Genomic DNA, 17085 nt, shown 5'->3' on the forward strand with positions numbered 1-17085 from the left:
CATGCTGGGATGGATTGGGAAAAGTTTTAGTAAAACATTTGACCTTGACATTTTTTAAGGTCACAGGGTCAAAAATCCAATTTATACTCGATGGCTAAGGAAATCCAAAGATGAAGGAAGATTCCTGAAGGATTTCCAGATGGTCACCAATTGGTAACTTTTGTTGGTGAATGACATATGAAAAGCTCTTCTTGATTCGAATTCGCCAGTATGAAAATTATGGCAGATATTTATTATTTATTATTATTTAGGCAGTGGAGACCTATGGTCAGTACCTGTCGATTGTCCAAATAAGGATTTGAAGTTGTAGCTTATAGGTGGAGGACTAGTGGTAATATGTTTGGCGCTATAAGCACTCTTGACGTCAATCCATCTTTTTGACACCTTAACAAATTCAATTGGTCACCGTGACTCTAATCCATAACTACAACCAATAAAAGACAACACAATTTTGTTTTGATATTCCAAATTTTATTTTTCATCAAACATTCCACATATTTGTGATTCAAGAAAAAACACAGTTACATTCATTCTACACATGTATTCTCCAACTGATTTAACATGAAGATCTTCCAGGAAAAACTTTTACATAGTACCACAACTATTACAAAGTTTATTGTGTAGTTTACCTAAACTTTTCTGTTTGACACAACACTAAAGAGTGAGAAATACCTTAGAGTAATGCCAGCATTAGTACATAGAAAGGACGATATTATGAAAATTTCTCTTTTTTTTTTTTTTTTTTTTTTATATGATTGTTAGCCAATCCATGGAGGTTACTGCATTTGTTACTTGCTGGGTAAAAAAAAAATAAGTTCCATGATACCAAAGCTAATTGTTGCATACAATAGTAAGCAATTCACAGCATGAAGTTTATATCAATTATTATGACTCTTTTGAGGGGAATGTTAAAGTTTGTCTCTATATTGTGTGTAAAATTCAACATTTTAACAATAGTTATTGAAAAATTTTACGAAGGAAAAAATTCAACTGAAACAAAGACACCAAACTAAAATACAGAGTACACGGAAACAAATATTAAAGCTACATGTAGTTTTAACGAATACTATGACTAGAAGAGACACATTAACGAAGAAAGACAAATTGGTAGGCCCAATAAATTTGGAAACCATGTTTAAAAAGAAATGCTCTTCATGAAGAAAACCCATTTGTCTTAGGAAATAAATTGAGATGCATTAAAACTTTAAAAATCTGACAGAAATGCACAGCACACATGATTTTGAATATATCATTTTGGTATTCTTATTATGACATTTTGTTAATTAGAACTTTGTAAAAGTCTTATGTTGTCTTTTCAAGGTTTAGAATTAATGTAAATAACTTAAATGAAGACTGTAAATAAAAAATACACTGTCTCTGGGGTTTTTTCAAAACCAAAAATTACGAAACATTGCATTGAACATTTTTCCTTACACAAGTACACAAAGTTTTACACACATATATCCACTGTGTATATAATTTCCTGAAATCATTCTTTAACATCACCAAACACAAAATATATACAATTCTCAACATGTTTATATTATATGAATATCATGAAACATCCCCAACTTCTCTAGTTCTTTTCGGTGAAATATACAAATTCTACAAGATACACTTTTTACATTTACATCTAACATATCACGCTGCTAACTCATTCAGTCCAAACTTTTCTATACATTCTGTGTACACAAGTTGATGGACATCATGATTACCGTACTCCTAAATTTCTGAAATACATTCTCCATTATTTACATATTGCTCATCCTTGGTACTCAAGTGTCAGAAATATCAACGAAAATGACATTATTTGCACAAAAACTAATGACAAAACAAGTAATATTAACCCTCAACAGCCGAATATGCAAGTCTCTTAACATTTCAAAACTCAAAACGCAACTTAAATTTTTTTTTCAAAGAATTTAAATTTTTGAAAATAAGATATAAAGATACAATTCGTTTTTCTGTATTTCAAAAATTTCTGCATACTAATGCATGATGTTCCTTTAGAGGTTAAACTATCATTAAATAATGAAACCTGCTTATTTCACAAAAACTCCCTGATTTGTGATACATGTATTATTAGATTTGAAAGGGTTTCTCTATCAGGCTGAATGAGTGAAATATACACTACACCTCTACCACTTTAAATTATGTACAATATAATATGCTACACACAAATAATATTTACATTGTATTGTATAAGAATCTTTCTCCCTTTATTATGAGATCTGTCAATATGAAAATTATCCAATTCCTTCTGGATACAACAAAAATCAAAATGAAACTGCAATTAGTTCATGGCTATAGTTGAAATTGCATATTTCATAGTTAAAATAAAAATGATAGTGCACACAACACACAGTAACAAGGTAAAACTTTTCCAGATTTGATGATTTCAAGAGTAGATTTTTTTTTAAACACTCGTTTAATCATTATTAGAGATCACCTAAACTGCCATAATACTGTATAAAAGATTTTGTTTTCAAAATATTGCTAATTATTAGACAAATTAAAAGTAAGGTGACCTTATACAATACGCCGTTTCCGGAATACAACATTCAGTCAGTTTAGTCATGTGACTTTCATCACCACGTGACTTTATTTAGAGAACATTTGAAACAAAATGGCGGCATTTGTAATGATTGTACACGGGTGGAAATGACATGTAAGTTACAGCATCAAATTGAGCTATCGCATAGCAGTTGGAAATCAACGTTATATGACATCTCACTCACAATATTTCATAGCTTTCATTGGTACTTTTTTCCAAAATTCAATAACAAATAAGAAACACAAAACATAAAAATTTATCATAGATCCGTTATCGAGCAATTCTTACCGATGAAGACCTTTACTCGGATATTGGTATTCTCTGCCTTTAAGTGTCACCGCCATGAAAATGTGCCCTAAATTGTTCGCGGTCACCTGACCAAATCAACGTTTTCTACCTCCTCCTTAGAAGAGTTCCTTGTATCCCGGAATCGGTGTATTACAAGTTCCTTAGAATACAACTGTACATGTACAGTGTTACCTGTCAAAACCAGCCCTTCTCTTATATGGATCTCCATCTATTCAGATCTGATTGTATGGCATTTTCCTTCTTAATTATAGTTTTTAAAACCTATATAATCTGGAACTTATCCATAGTGGCTAAATATGCCAAGTTATAAACAGTACATGTATTAGAATTGTAGGATATAGTAAACATATCATAAGTGGTAAAAATTTAAACCAAATTTAAATTAATTCTGGATTTCTAAAGCTGGAGAATTCCATACAATTAACAAAAGTTCCAATGGGTTACAAATGTATATGTATGTCAGGCTTTCAGCACTTGATTCTATGTACCTAATTACTTGCACTTGTATTTAATTGCATGCCTCTTAAGACAGTGTCTGTATTTATTTAACCTTGTGGTTACACTTTGGTATAAAAGAATAAATATTAATACATATACACTCTACCCCATCCCATGCATAAAAACAAGTTGGATTCTTTGTTCTTCTTATGGTACATGTATTTCATTAAAAATTACAGAAAAAGGATTGTTTTTAGTAAATACAATTTACATCACATACAATACGGGAGTTTCGAGATCCCAAAACGATGTGAGTAAAGTACAATTTACCGTCAATTAGTCCCACCTTCCGGTGATTATGACGTCATCATTTGACGCGAGTTTCATGACGTCATAATCACCGGAAGGTGGGACTAATTGACGGTAAATTGTACTATACCTACGTCGTTTTGGGATCTCGAAACCCTATATTTTGAACACACAAACAATACCACGTACACTGTACATATATGTACTTACTAACATATATCCTTCTACGTATACCTTGCACAACAAATCAAAAGCATAACAGATATTATCTACATTTATATTGATATCATAACATAACAGCATGATTTAAATGACCTTGGTTTGACCTTGTTCACAAACGAAGTTAATAACTATATATAATCTGCAAAGGTTTGACATGAAAAATAGCACTTTGTAATTTAAAAGTCATCACAAAAGACTGTGTAAATAATTTGGTGTGTGAATCTTAGAAACGGCCTCACTTTTCTTTAAATGGTTTCCCTGATCACCCCTGAAGACACATTTGAATTCTTTACTGAAAGGTTTGAGGGTCAATGAGTTAGATTAATGTGTAAAACAGGTTTCTGGATCATCTTGAAAATGGCACATGATTTGGTCCAGAGAATCCTAAAATATATTTATGCAAAGTTGAAAGAGAACGCTGAGAGGTATTTACCGTCATCATCATAAGGCTTGTAAAAACCAAGCTTGATCTTGTTATGAAAATTTAATAATATTTCCTTGTGTCTACATAATAGAACTGCCAATGATTTCTTTTTACTTTGATAACGGGACAAAGTTAGTCCCATCTATCATATCTATACATAATCCTGGTCAATACAAGCTGCAATATACCTCTCGGATAGGGAGAACTTCTCTAGCTCAATTGATTGAGTGTTGGACTATCAGTAACCACTAACCCTGAGGTCCCAAGTTTGATTCCTAGCTGAGCCAATGATTATGTTTATGTAAAATTCCTGCGCTCATGATCAGTTATCATCTTCACAGTACATCATTTCGTCAGTCCACTTTAATTTGCCACTGAATAGATCTAGAACTATATTTGTCACCCTCAACATAGCCTCAAAAACAACTTCACTACACTCTGTTTGTAAAGTGAAATTTATAATTATTCCAGATCTAGAAGAGATAACTTGTATATACATGTAATGCTATATCACTACCATATAAGCCTATCAAACTTAACTCACAAGCTAGCTTAATTGTAATAACCATGCATACACAGTCTTATGAATTAACTATTAACTATTAAAATCACATTATAATATCACAAGTTAATTTCTAGTACAGAAAAAAGTACATCATGTAATATATATATATCATTTATCAGTATTACAAAGGTTTGTGGTGGAATCTAATAGCAACAATGCAAGTTAATACATTGTGCCATCTACATATTTCTTACAAAGTTTCAATGGCATTGTCAATTTCATGCTGAACATTTCCTTTATTATTCGGTGACAAAAAATTCTTAATACATGTTTAGGAAACTTTCATTATTTTTCTTCAAGATATGAGAGAAATAATCAAACATGAGTTTGTCAAGATCAAGATATCTCAACCTTTGTTTAAGTTTTTGGCTGGTTTTCACTCAGCAAGCCTCGCACTGATCATGACTAGCCAAAATTTTTTCACAATGGTTGAGATTTCCCTATCCTGTGACTCATGTTATGTTTTAATCCTTTTGATATTTTCTTCATAAAACTGATAAAAAAAGAAAGACTTTTTTACCACTATTGATAAAAGTAAAATGATAATGTATTTACTTCATCCAGTATGAAAAATGAAATTTGACCCTGATGCAATTAAATATTTTTCTCTTACTTCACACTTTGTGAAATAACATGTAATACCAGTGAGTAAAGTAGCTCACTGACTGAGTTATTTGTGTCTAAGTCTAATTAATTAAGTGTTACGTATCTAGCACAGCAACTCTGGCAAGGATTACTGTTATATCGTCTGGTTTGCCTCCTGTAAATTAAAAAAAAAAAAAAAAAAATAATATAACATAAAAAAAAAAAATAATAATATAACACATATCTTTCACTGTTACGAGATGCATCCTCTCTGAATTTTTTAAGTTAACATTCAGATTTGATCGCAGCACTTATGGCTGACAAAGTGAAGGGAGATAACCTAGGTCAGAAATCTTACCTTTAAGATTGATCCCAGTGTCTAAGGGAGATAACCTAGGTCAGAAATCTTACCTTTAAGATTGATCCCAGTGTCTAAGGGAGATAACCTGGGTCCGAAATCTTACCTTTAAGGTTGATCCCAGTGTCTATGGCTGACAGAGAGAAGGGAGATAACCTAGGTCAGAAATCTTACCTTTAAGGTTGATCCCAGCGTCTATGGCTGACAGAGAGAAGGGAGATAACTTCGGTCAGAAATCTTACCTTTAAGATTGATCCCAGTGTGTATGGCTGACAGAGAGAAGGGAAATAACCTAGGTCAGAAATCTTACCTTTGAGGTTGATCCCAGTGTGTATGGCTGACAGAGAGAAGGGAAATAACCTAGGTCAGAAATCTTACCTTTAAGGTTGATCCCAGCGTCTATGGCTGACAGAGAGAAGGGAGATAACTTCGGTCAGAAATTTTAGATAACTTAGGTAAGAAAACTTACCTTTAAGGTTGATCCCAGCGTCTATGGCTGACAGAGAGAAGGGAGATAAGTAGTCCTGGTCCAGAGATAATGAGAGTGCCTCCTCTGCCATGTTGTTGGCTGTCTTTTGTATATCAGCTCGGTGGTCCTGGTTGTAACAATAAGAGTTGTTTGAGAATGGCAGCAAAATTTGCCTTGAAACGCTTACATAATCATACAAAATCATACACAAGTTACATTTTCTCTCTTAATTTGATTTCTCCTATCTGAAACAATGCATAAAATCATGTATACCGGTATCAATGCAGAAATCAGTGTTAATTATCAAGGAAAACAGTATTTCAAAACTTGCAAAACCAGGGGAGCAAAAAATTCCAATCAAACGAATGATGCAAGTTATTGGTACTGATAATTAGATATTGGACTTTCAGGTCATTACTATTTCCCTGTTAATGGGAACCTTTTAACTGTAAGTTTTTCCAAGAAATCTTTTAAATATGCAATTAATTTATATTCAATAAGGACTTTTTAGTCTAAATCTATAGCTAGCAACTGTATACCATGATAACACTCAGCAACTTACCTTAAGTTTAGAGATGTGATCTACAATCATGTCTTCACACATGTTGTCAAACAGGCCGTCTGTACCTAGTAAAAGGATGTCTCCTTCTTCTACTTTAAACGACGTGCTGTCGGCCATGGCAGGGCTGTAAAAACAACAGAACCATCAACAACGTGTGTTAGATCAACAAAATTTAATCTGTATGCTAAACTTGGAGATTCACAATGAACATAAATGAAATGCTGTTTCAAAAAGTACAGTCTTCCTTTCCCTGACACTTAAATTACAATGTATGATATATAATAATTAAGGATCTTAAATAAATATTCATTTCATATGAGATTTTATGTAATGAGAATTATACGTTTTTAATTTTGTAAGTCTTGGTGAGCTAAAAATGAAACTTCCGAGAAAGTTTTATAAACTCTCATACAAAATGGACACAAATTTAAGATACTTATTATCACATAACAACAACAACCTGCATTTTAAAGAATCTCAAATAAAAATTTAATACGGAAATCCAGCGGAAGCTCCAAAGACCCGCACCTAAAAATCCTATAGTCATTTTATTGTTTCTGTCATGACATCATCATGATTTTCCTGCCAATAACAGTGGCATTTACAATACTATTTTAATTACAAGGGAGAAAACTCTGGATATCATTTGGATTAAGTAATATATATACCTGTCACTGAGGACCTGCCCCTCCTGGCTGTGAGGGACCACCGCCAGCTGGAAGGGAGTATTGAAGTAGTGCTGCTGCTCCACAGACCGATGGATCACCTCACTGTCGCGGATGATGAGGAAACCGCTGTCACCAAGATTAGCTGTGTACACAGTGTGGTCTTCTCTGTGTAGTGATACAATACCTGTACTGATTAGCAGGCTGTACTGCCTACAAACTAGGGATACAATACATACACAGTGTGGTCTTCTCTGTGTGTAGTGATACAATACAGGCTGTACTGCTACCTGTAAACAACAATAGGGATACAATACATACAGGCTGTAAACAAACAATAGGGATACAATATCCCTATTGGGCCCCACCCCTCCTGCCCCCGGGGGGTCAGAGCCAACATTTATAGAAGTTCTGTTCCCTTTCCCCAAGGATGTTTGTGGCCAAATTTGGTCACAATCCATGCAGAACTCTAAAACAAGTAGCGATTTATAGGATTTACCTCTATTTCCCCTATTGGGCCCCCGCCCCTCCTGCCCCCAGGGGTCAGAGCCAAACTTTATACAAGTTCTGTTCCCCTTCCCCCAAGGATGTTTGTGGCCAAATTTGGTTACAATCCATGCAGAACTCTAGGACAAGTAGCGATTTATAGGATTTACCTCTATTTCCCCTATTGGGCCCCGCCCCTCATGCCCCCGGGGGTCAGAGCCAAAATTTTTACAAGTTCTGTTACCCTTCCCCCAAGGATGTTTGTGGCCAAATTTGGTTACAATCCATGCAGAACTCTAGGACAAGTAGCGATTTATAGGATTTACCTCTATTTCCCCTATTGGGCCCCGCCCCTCCTGCCCCGGGGGGTCAGAGCCAAACTTTTATACAAGTTCTGTTCCCCTTTCCCCAAGGATGTTTGTGGCCAAAATTTGGTTACAATCCATGCAGAACTCTAGGACAAGTAGCAATAGGATTTACCTCTATTTCCCCTATTGGGCCCCACCCATCCTGCCCCCGGGGGGTCAGAGCCAACATTTATAGAAGTTCTGTTCCCTTTCCCCAAGGATGTTTGTGGCCAAATTTGGTCACAATCCATGCAGAACTCTAAAACAAGTAGCGATTTATAGGATTTACCTCTATTTCCCCTATTGGGCCCCCGCCCCTCCTGCCCCCAGGGGTCAGAGCCAAACTTTATACAAGTTCTGTTCCCCTTCCCCAAGGATGTTTGTAAACAATAGGGATACAATACAGGCTGTACTGCTACCTGTAAACAAACAATAGGGATACAATACAGGCTGTACTGCTGCCTGTAAAAAACAATAGGGATACAATACAAGGCTGTACTGCTACCTGTAAACAAACAATAGGGATACAATACAGGCTGTACTGCTACCTGTAAACAAACAATAGGGATACAATACAGGCTGTACTGCTACCTGTAAACAAAGCAATAGGGATACAATACAGGCTGTACTGCTGCCTGTAAACAAACAATAGGGATACAATACAGGCTGTACTGCTACCTGTAAACAAACAATAGGGATACAATACAGGCTGTACTGCTGCCTGTAAACAAACAATAGGGATACAATACAGGCTGTACTGCTGTCTGTAAACAAACAATAGGGATACAATACACAGCTGTACTGCTGCCTGTAAACAAACAATAGGGATACAATACAGGCTGTACTGCTGCCTGTAAACAAACAATAGGGATACAATACAGGCTGTACTGCTACCTGTAAACAAACAATAGGGATACAATACAGGCTGTACTGCTGCCTGTAAACAATAGGGATACAATACAGGCTGTACTGCTGCCTGTAAACAACAATAGGGATACAATACAGGCTGTACTGCTACCTGTAAAACAAACAATAGGGATACAATACTGCTGTACTGCTGCCTGTAAACAAACAATAGGGATACAATACATGCTGTACTGACTGCTGTACATGTAAACAATAGGGATACAATACTGGCTGTACTGCTGTCTGTAAACAAACAATAGGGATACAATACAGGACTGTACTGCTGCCTGTAAACAAACAATAGGGATACAATACAGGCTGTACTGCTACCTGTAAACAAACAATAGGGATACAATACAGGCTGTACTGCTGCCTGTAAACAAACAATAGGGATACAATACAGGCTGTACTGCTACCTGTAAACAAACAATAGGGATACAATACAGGCTGTACTGCTGCCTGTAAACAAACAATAGGGATACAATACAGGCTGTACTGCTAACTGTAAACAAACAATAGGGATACAATACAGGCTGTACTGCTGCCTGTAAACAAACAAATCAGGCTTTTACCTGAAGCAGGTTTTCTGCATCTCTGATGCCAAAATGACAACAAATTGATGGGAGAACCTGGGACTTGATGAGAAATGCATTCAAAATGCAAATGAACTACTAAGTAGCAATTAGCATTTTGATGTATTTATTTTATATAATGATATTAAGTCATCACAATGTAAGATAATTGATCCAAATCTGCAGTAATTTGTGTACTGTAGTGCCGGGAATTTTATTTTTTAGCAAAACACATCGGTCTGCCATGTTTTAGTACGGGACTATGCAATTTCTAAAATAGAAGTCCAAGGAACTTCAATGTCAACATTAGAGGGAAAACCCTGGGATATCATATATATATATTGGTAATACATGTATTTATGTAGTTAATTCAAAGTTGAAAACTGGAGGGTATAAAACAAATATCAGATGCATATCTTTCTATAGTATTTATATAAAGTAATGAGACACATATACATCATATAGTTAAAGGACAAAATGTAACCTGTAATACATGGTCACAGCCGACATGTGTCTGTTCTCAGGTGTAACCCGGCTGCCTTAAAGCTATTAGGCCAAGTACCTGTGAAGTAGTATAGCTACTTAACGCACAGCTTATCGGGGTAATGACTTGTACGATCAAATGTCAATGTTATCTAGATCTGGTTTAATGTTTCATGTAACCCCTACAGGGAATTCTGAATAAATCAAGTTCTTTTTCTTCCTCCTCAACATTAAATCCTCAATCCGCTTCTCTTCACAGCATGTGTTTTAATATCTAGCCTAACATTCAATAGATAAACTGCATACATAACATGATATATCTTCATATTGATTCTGTCTTCAAAGTGAAAGTGATTATGTAATTTTACCTGACACAGCTGTGATCACCTTGTAATTTGTAATTCACACAGTTAGAAACAGACGTTAAGCAGTTACATTAGTTCAATAGACTAGTACAAATTTCAAACTACTAGTCTGTTGCTCTAGTCTATAGGTTTGGGTACAGGGGTCTAAAACAATACGATACATATTGACAATTCACTGAAACAATACATGTACATGATACATAATGATGATGTAGTGGACCTTTTTCAAACGCAGTTGAACACTGTGTTTTGAATATTGTGACAATAAAGGACAATTTTTGAAAAAACATTATTCTACAACCTGGCAAAAATCAATTTATCCTTTATACATCATGTCAATACGTATTCTTAGTCATGAAAAGGCATTTCGAAACCATCTAGGTGACACAGATGCTTTATTTTAAAGACTTCCTTTTGATTGAAAGCATTTGATCTATAATGATGTTTTGGAATAATTTTTGGGGGGAATTTCCTATATCTATAACGAAAACAGTAGGATGAGTTGTTAAAACGATACAGCGATATACAGCATGTTTGCATATCCATATTTGCAATGTTTCTAATAACTGATACATAAATAAATATCAGTATATCAATATATTGATCCTGTCCTAGCTATATATATAGTGTCATTGTTACTAGTCTTGACGCTGCAGGAATTAACTGACTTGGACGAAAAATTCACTTATTTCCTTAGTATTTCCAGTACCACTTTTAACGTTTTTCATAAGTATTTTGGTTAGTTTTGGCATCAATTTATTTGTATCCATACCATTATGGAGAAAAAACCTCTGAAAAATACATTTTTTTCTGTTGCATCCTGATTTCCAGTGATCTAAATAGTATCAAATGACAGAAAAAACCACAATATTAACTAGTCCTTCAGATTTTTTTCATTAGTCTGGGACTAAAGGATTATTGCTATTTTCAATCCCTGATTTATCTAATAAGTTATTTGTTTTAATGGAAGTACCGATCTTGCAATCCTAAAAGTAATTATTAGAAAGTTGACAGCTGCATTAAATTGAAAGGAACGTGTTGTTCTTAAAATCCTCGTCAAAGTAGGCCTGATCATGACCTTTTGAATGTCTAAAAAAATATTTGAAGATTTAATACTTGTAAATTTAGATTCTAATTATTACATTTATATAGTCAAAGATACAAACAGTATGAAGAGATTATATTTACATTATATCTTCATTAATAGTCCAAGTTAAAGCAATTCCAGTATAATTATACATATAATAAATTATGTACATTTACTATGCATGTATAACTATCCGTAAATACATAGAGAAAGCCGGAAAGTGTTTATGATAAACACCAAAGTGATGAGAATCACTTTGGTGTAAAGAATAGCTTAGTAAAGTCATGTATGTTGATTATATAATTATGATATTTTAAAATTATACTTTCAAGTGTCATATTATTTCCTGTAAAATTGTACTACATGCATGTACACATGTTAGATCCTAGAGCTCCTACTGACAAGTGCACATCAATTCTAGCTTATTAGCCTGTAACTGGTACAGAATTCTTTTATACAAAATGTCAGACAATTTATCATCTTTTGCATCTATGTGTATATAATACATGCATACACTGAGGTACATATAAAGTATATGTACATGTGCATTGTGAGTGTTAAATTCCGTGGTCAGACTAATATTATTTATTTCCTTCCAATTCAGATTATTTTCAGATTATACTATTTCAATTCAAGGAAGAATGATTTTAACAATGACAGAAGCTTTTTTAAATTAAATTAATGATCATGCATAACCACATTAGCTCATAGCTTCAATGTACTTTCTCTTTTACATTATATATATTATAACTATGAGACTATGGTAATTATAGTGGCATGAATTTGTTTCCATATTATTAAAATAATTGGTGAAGCAGAATCAAGTCCCTAAGGATAACCCCAACCCAACTTTCTGGACATGCTAGCTACTGATTGATATGCAACAAATTATCATATCTGTCACAAAAATAAACCCTGGCTGAATGATGGTTATTTCTATCAGCAGAGTTACCTCCCCTGCAGGTATATCTACCGTATTTTCCGGAGTATAAGCCGCTACTTTTTTCCCTGAAAATTTTTTGATACAAGCTCTCTGATTGGTCCACTCGCTCCTAGGAGTCAATCAGAGAGCTTGTATCAAATCGGAGACGACAGATAAAAAATGGCCGAGATCGGTGATCATCTGTTCTGCATGACAATAAATGGAGCGTGGGGATCGCTAAGGGATACTTATGTGCAATTTTTATAAGTAAGTGAGTTTATATTGAGGATCTGCACTTCAGGGATGCATTCGTTGAATGGATGGCGATTTTATTCGGTCTGTGCTCATTAGGGAATCGTGACCTGGGGATGTAGTGTGTACTTTTCCGACTAACGATTTTTACACGAATCCTCGTAATTCAACTTTTGATATGAAATAAAATTCGCCCATAATCCCATCATATCATATACCTTAGTGACCAGTAAGGAATTGTCTTCAATGTAAGCTAAAAAATATTCAGATCGGATGATTTTTATGGTGTTCAGAGCATTTTAAAATTAATTACCCCATTTTCTGGAAATGGGATACAGGGCTAAGTAAACAACCACCTTTCAGTATTTTTAGTATTTTTTTTTTTTTTGCGCGCGTCATCAACCTGTGATTGAACTATAGAAACATACCAATCAGGGGGAGTTTTTGTTGTTGAATTTCCTCGTAGCTGGCCTGTATAATTTTTTCTGGCGTCCTAGGATTGAATCTTCCTTCTTTGACCATGCGTTCACATGTGGTCATCAAGGTTTCCGGAAACGTCGATGGATCCACACCATAATTTCTCCATCCACCTACTCCGTCGGCTACACCTAGAAAATACATGCCAGGTAAATACATTGGGGTTAGTTAATAAGTCTTGCAAATAATGTAAATACGACCAGATCCTATAATTTAAATCGCCAATTAGAAATTTGTCAACAAAATTAACATAATATTAATACTAATTAACTAAAAAAAATCCCCAATCCTTTGTTTGAAAAAGTACATAGAATAGACATATTTGAGCTAGCTATTCATGTGACAAAATCTCGAAATTATTAAAGCCAGATTTTCGAGATAATATTCTAGAGACTTTCTGTGAGCCTATATGAAGTAAGACTAGGGTAACATCTGAAAATGTTGATGCTGATTATATTGTTGAAGATGTAATTTTCCAACACAGTTTAACGTTGCACCTTGTAACCTTGAACCTATATAACTCATTCACCACAGAAGATACATTTAAAATCTTCTAGTTCAAAGGCTAGGTTTGCGCTGGGTGTTTTATAAATGGGGTCCTTTTCAGAAAAAAATGGGATTCCCTAGATATAATTGGAATAGATTTGAAGAAAAAAAGTGGGGTCCTTTTCATTTTCTATGCTTAAAAAAATATATATATGGACGGCTTCAACTGGAACCCTAGTAAGTTAATATCCTTCATAATGACATATGTCAGGGGTGAATGCTCATGACTATATTAATTGGTGATTTGTTAAATTGCCAATTTGCCAGGTCTTCATTTGAACCTGTCGCTATATGCCTGAAAACTTACTATTATTTTGATTACTGAGTTTTGTGTAAATTTCTGACTAATTCTGGTAATATATATGCCAAAACTATCTTGCCAAAATCTAAATAATTATATATATTATAAGATGGCTACCATTTGGACATATTGTGTTCAAATCTGTCTGAAGAATGAATGAGTCCAAGAAGAAATGTTAAAAAGGTCCATTATGTGATCCCCACCCCCCAGGGTCTGTGGGAGGGGCCAAAAGGGGTAAAATTGACTAAAATTTCAAAAGTCTTCTTCTCTACTCACAGATGGTGGTAGATTCAAATACTCTTCATAGATAGAAAGGTCTTAAGGTCCTTATAAGGTCATTATACTACACTTCAAAGTTTTAGTGGTTACTAACACAAATTATGGACGAAAAACTTAAATCCACCATAATATCTATGGTGTCGGATTATAAACTATATATTTACTTAAAATTATTACTTATATCAACTGTTCATTTTATTAATGTGGACTTTGGCATGGAAGCTAAAAGAACAGGTATATATATGTAGTTCCTAAAATAGATCGTATGATAAAAACTAATTATAAACATTACATCAAACTGGCATGCTCCCAGATCGGTGTGACTACAGAAAATTGAACTAAATCATATATAAACAACATTGAATTGCTATGGACCGCAAACTTCTTCTGAATTATATTCAACCATGTACAGTATAGTCAACTTATAATTTACCTGGACAAAATGTATAATTAGCATATTACATTTTTTATGAAAAGAAATATTTACACCATGCATTTAGGTATATCAGTTTTGGTTTTATACTGTTATTATAATACTAATATTAATCATATACTTCTGAACACGTTGGTAAAAATCTAAAGAAAAATGAGGATAACTGTACTTCTTTGTTCATTGAGAAAGCAAAATTATTTATGTTCAATAATGCAAAATATATGTCCAAATTAACAGGACCCACTTGAATATTTGTATATATAAGATCTCATCAGGATTTTTACACGGGATCATGCATATTCCGAGGCCAATTCAAAAGATAGAATTTAATAAATACCACATCGCAGCATCAAGATAAAAATAATTATTGTGGCATCACCTATCAAAATCCAAGATGGCGGCCTGTCGGCCATCTTGGTCATCGATTGGTCCCAAAATGAAATAATGTGCACAACTATAGGGCCCTAGGGGAACAAGCACATGAAATTTGAAAAAGATCCCTTCAGTACTATGTCTGACAATGGAAAGAGGGATCTGGTTTTCAAACATATATAAGTTACATATGAAATTTGAGATAGATATTGATCCCTTCAGTCTTTCTGAGAAATGTAAAAGGAGCGGGTCGGTGTGACTTGTAAATAGTGTTAAATACGGTCTCTGTCACTCAGCTGACGGAGCATGCTTCTTTGGCTCAGTCGGTAGAGCCGTAGATTTCCACGCCGGAGACCCGGGTTCGATTCCTGGTCGGGGCACTCGACAGGAATGTTTATTTTCCTGTTCTTCTACAGAAATATTGATAACAACTTGAATTATCAAATCCAAGATGGCTGCCTGGCGGCCATATTGTTTTCCCGATTAGTCTTAAAATCAGAAAGACACTCCTTGGGACCAAAGGAATCATACATGTAAAATTTGAGAAATATCCGTGGAGTTCTTCTCAAGAAATAGCGGCAACAAGCATTGTTATGGACAGACTATGGATGAAAGGCAATTTGAATAGCCCACCATCTGATGATGGTGGTATAATAATAAACTAGCTGATTATATAAGCAGTGATATCAACTGAAAAAGGTAGTCTAGACCGCATACACATATCAAGCATACACCCCAAAAATTGACATTACAAAGCACGTGGATGACTTGTAAACAAACCAAAAAAGTAAACAAAACATTTACGATGTGTATTCCCCCAAACGTGACCTCTGTGGAGGGCGCTCTATGTACACAAGTGAAGAAAACAACAATAACAAACGTATCACGTGTTTTGGTAACATTAGCAGGCAACTCATTATTCTTATTTCTTACCTAAAACGTCCGCTACTTTATTCCTGGTGATGAAATAAGCATCGTCCCCGTAAGTCCACTGTTTTGGACCCTGTGTCTTTGTTAGGGACTTCGAAAATCCCGCAGACCCTGTGACAAGGTGAAAATCCTTTCTCGCTTTTATCTGACGTTCGGGGTTTAGTCCTAGACTCGTTACAAAAGCTCGAGAGAAAAATCGTCCATAAAGGGCTAAAGATTGCATGACAGTTCTGTTTGTATGACACCACGTAAAATAAACCGTCACGAAACGCACATTATTTCGGATCTACGTTGTAAGGCCCCCTCGAGTGTCCCCCGTCGAATGAACCTCCATCTTGTGTGTAGGACATTGGCAAAGTTTGACGTCACAACAAGCCTCGTTTCCATATTTAAGTTAACATTGTGTCACAACGGGAGATTCCTCGCTCAGAACATCCCTGCAGGCCACAGGGACTCGGCAGGAATTTCTATGGAAGGGTAATAATGTATAATACCGTGACGTGTCGCTAATTATGAAATATTAATTTATTTATCGGAAAAATTAATATTATCAAATCTCTACTTATATCTCAATTTAACCACCTATTTATATCGCTTCCTAACCCTGATGATAAATTCATTCAGAAACTTGACACACTTTTATAAGAATTTCTGTTGAATAGAAAACCAGATAAGATTAAAAGGGAAGTAATTGTTCAGAATTATTGTAATGGTGGCTTGAAAATGATCAATATTAGTGCTTTTATTAGCTCTCTTAAACTTACTTGGATTAGAAGACTCTATAAGAGTAATGAGAAATGGCAGAATATATTAAAAACTTTTGTTGATTTAGACTGTCTTGCAAACTGTGGTTCAGAATATATTCAG

The 17085-nt window shown here is 34.7% G+C and overlaps 1 protein-coding gene across 3 annotated transcripts; it reads right to left on the minus strand.

The window, feature by feature from the left end:
* Window positions 1-449: 449 nt before the first annotated feature.
* Window positions 450-16589, minus strand: LOC138331467 (protein phosphatase PTC7 homolog). Of its 3 annotated transcripts, none has more exons than XM_069279116.1 (7): window positions 16222-16589; window positions 13309-13488; window positions 8914-8928; window positions 7464-7647; window positions 6796-6919; window positions 6234-6360; window positions 450-5581 (listed from the first exon to the last, which is right to left on the minus strand). In XM_069279116.1, the coding sequence occupies exons 1-7, from the start codon at window positions 16439-16441 to the stop codon at window positions 5523-5525; spliced, it is 909 nt and encodes a 302-aa protein (XP_069135217.1). In that variant the 5' UTR covers window positions 16442-16589; the 3' UTR covers window positions 450-5522. The 3 variants fall into 3 exon arrangements, with proteins under 3 accessions (XP_069135217.1, XP_069135216.1, XP_069135215.1); XM_069279115.1 differs by lacking the exon at window positions 8914-8928 and adding an exon at window positions 9297-9311; XM_069279114.1 differs by lacking the exon at window positions 8914-8928 and adding an exon at window positions 7736-7750 and having other exon boundaries at window positions 16222-16588.
* Between the last annotated feature and the right edge of the window lie 496 nt (window positions 16590-17085).

This window comes from Argopecten irradians, chromosome 9 (assembly GCF_041381155.1).
Source record: "Argopecten irradians isolate NY chromosome 9, Ai_NY, whole genome shotgun sequence".
Lineage (NCBI taxonomy): Eukaryota > Metazoa > Mollusca > Bivalvia > Pectinida > Pectinidae > Argopecten > Argopecten irradians.

Bases quoted from the DNA above. Each gene is read 5' to 3' on its own strand.
- LOC138331467 (XM_069279116.1), bottom strand. From the start codon at position 16,441: ATGCAATCTTTAGCCCTTTATGGACGATTTTTCTCTCGAGCTTTTGTA. The intron at 13,489-16,221 runs GTAAGAAATAAG...TGTATTTTCTAG, and splicing joins TAAAGTAGCGGACGTTTTAG to GTGTAGCCGACGGAGTAGGT. The intron at 6,920-7,463 runs GTATATATATTA...TTGTTTTTACAG, and splicing joins GGGCAGGTCCTCAGTGACAG to CCCTGCCATGGCCGACAGCA.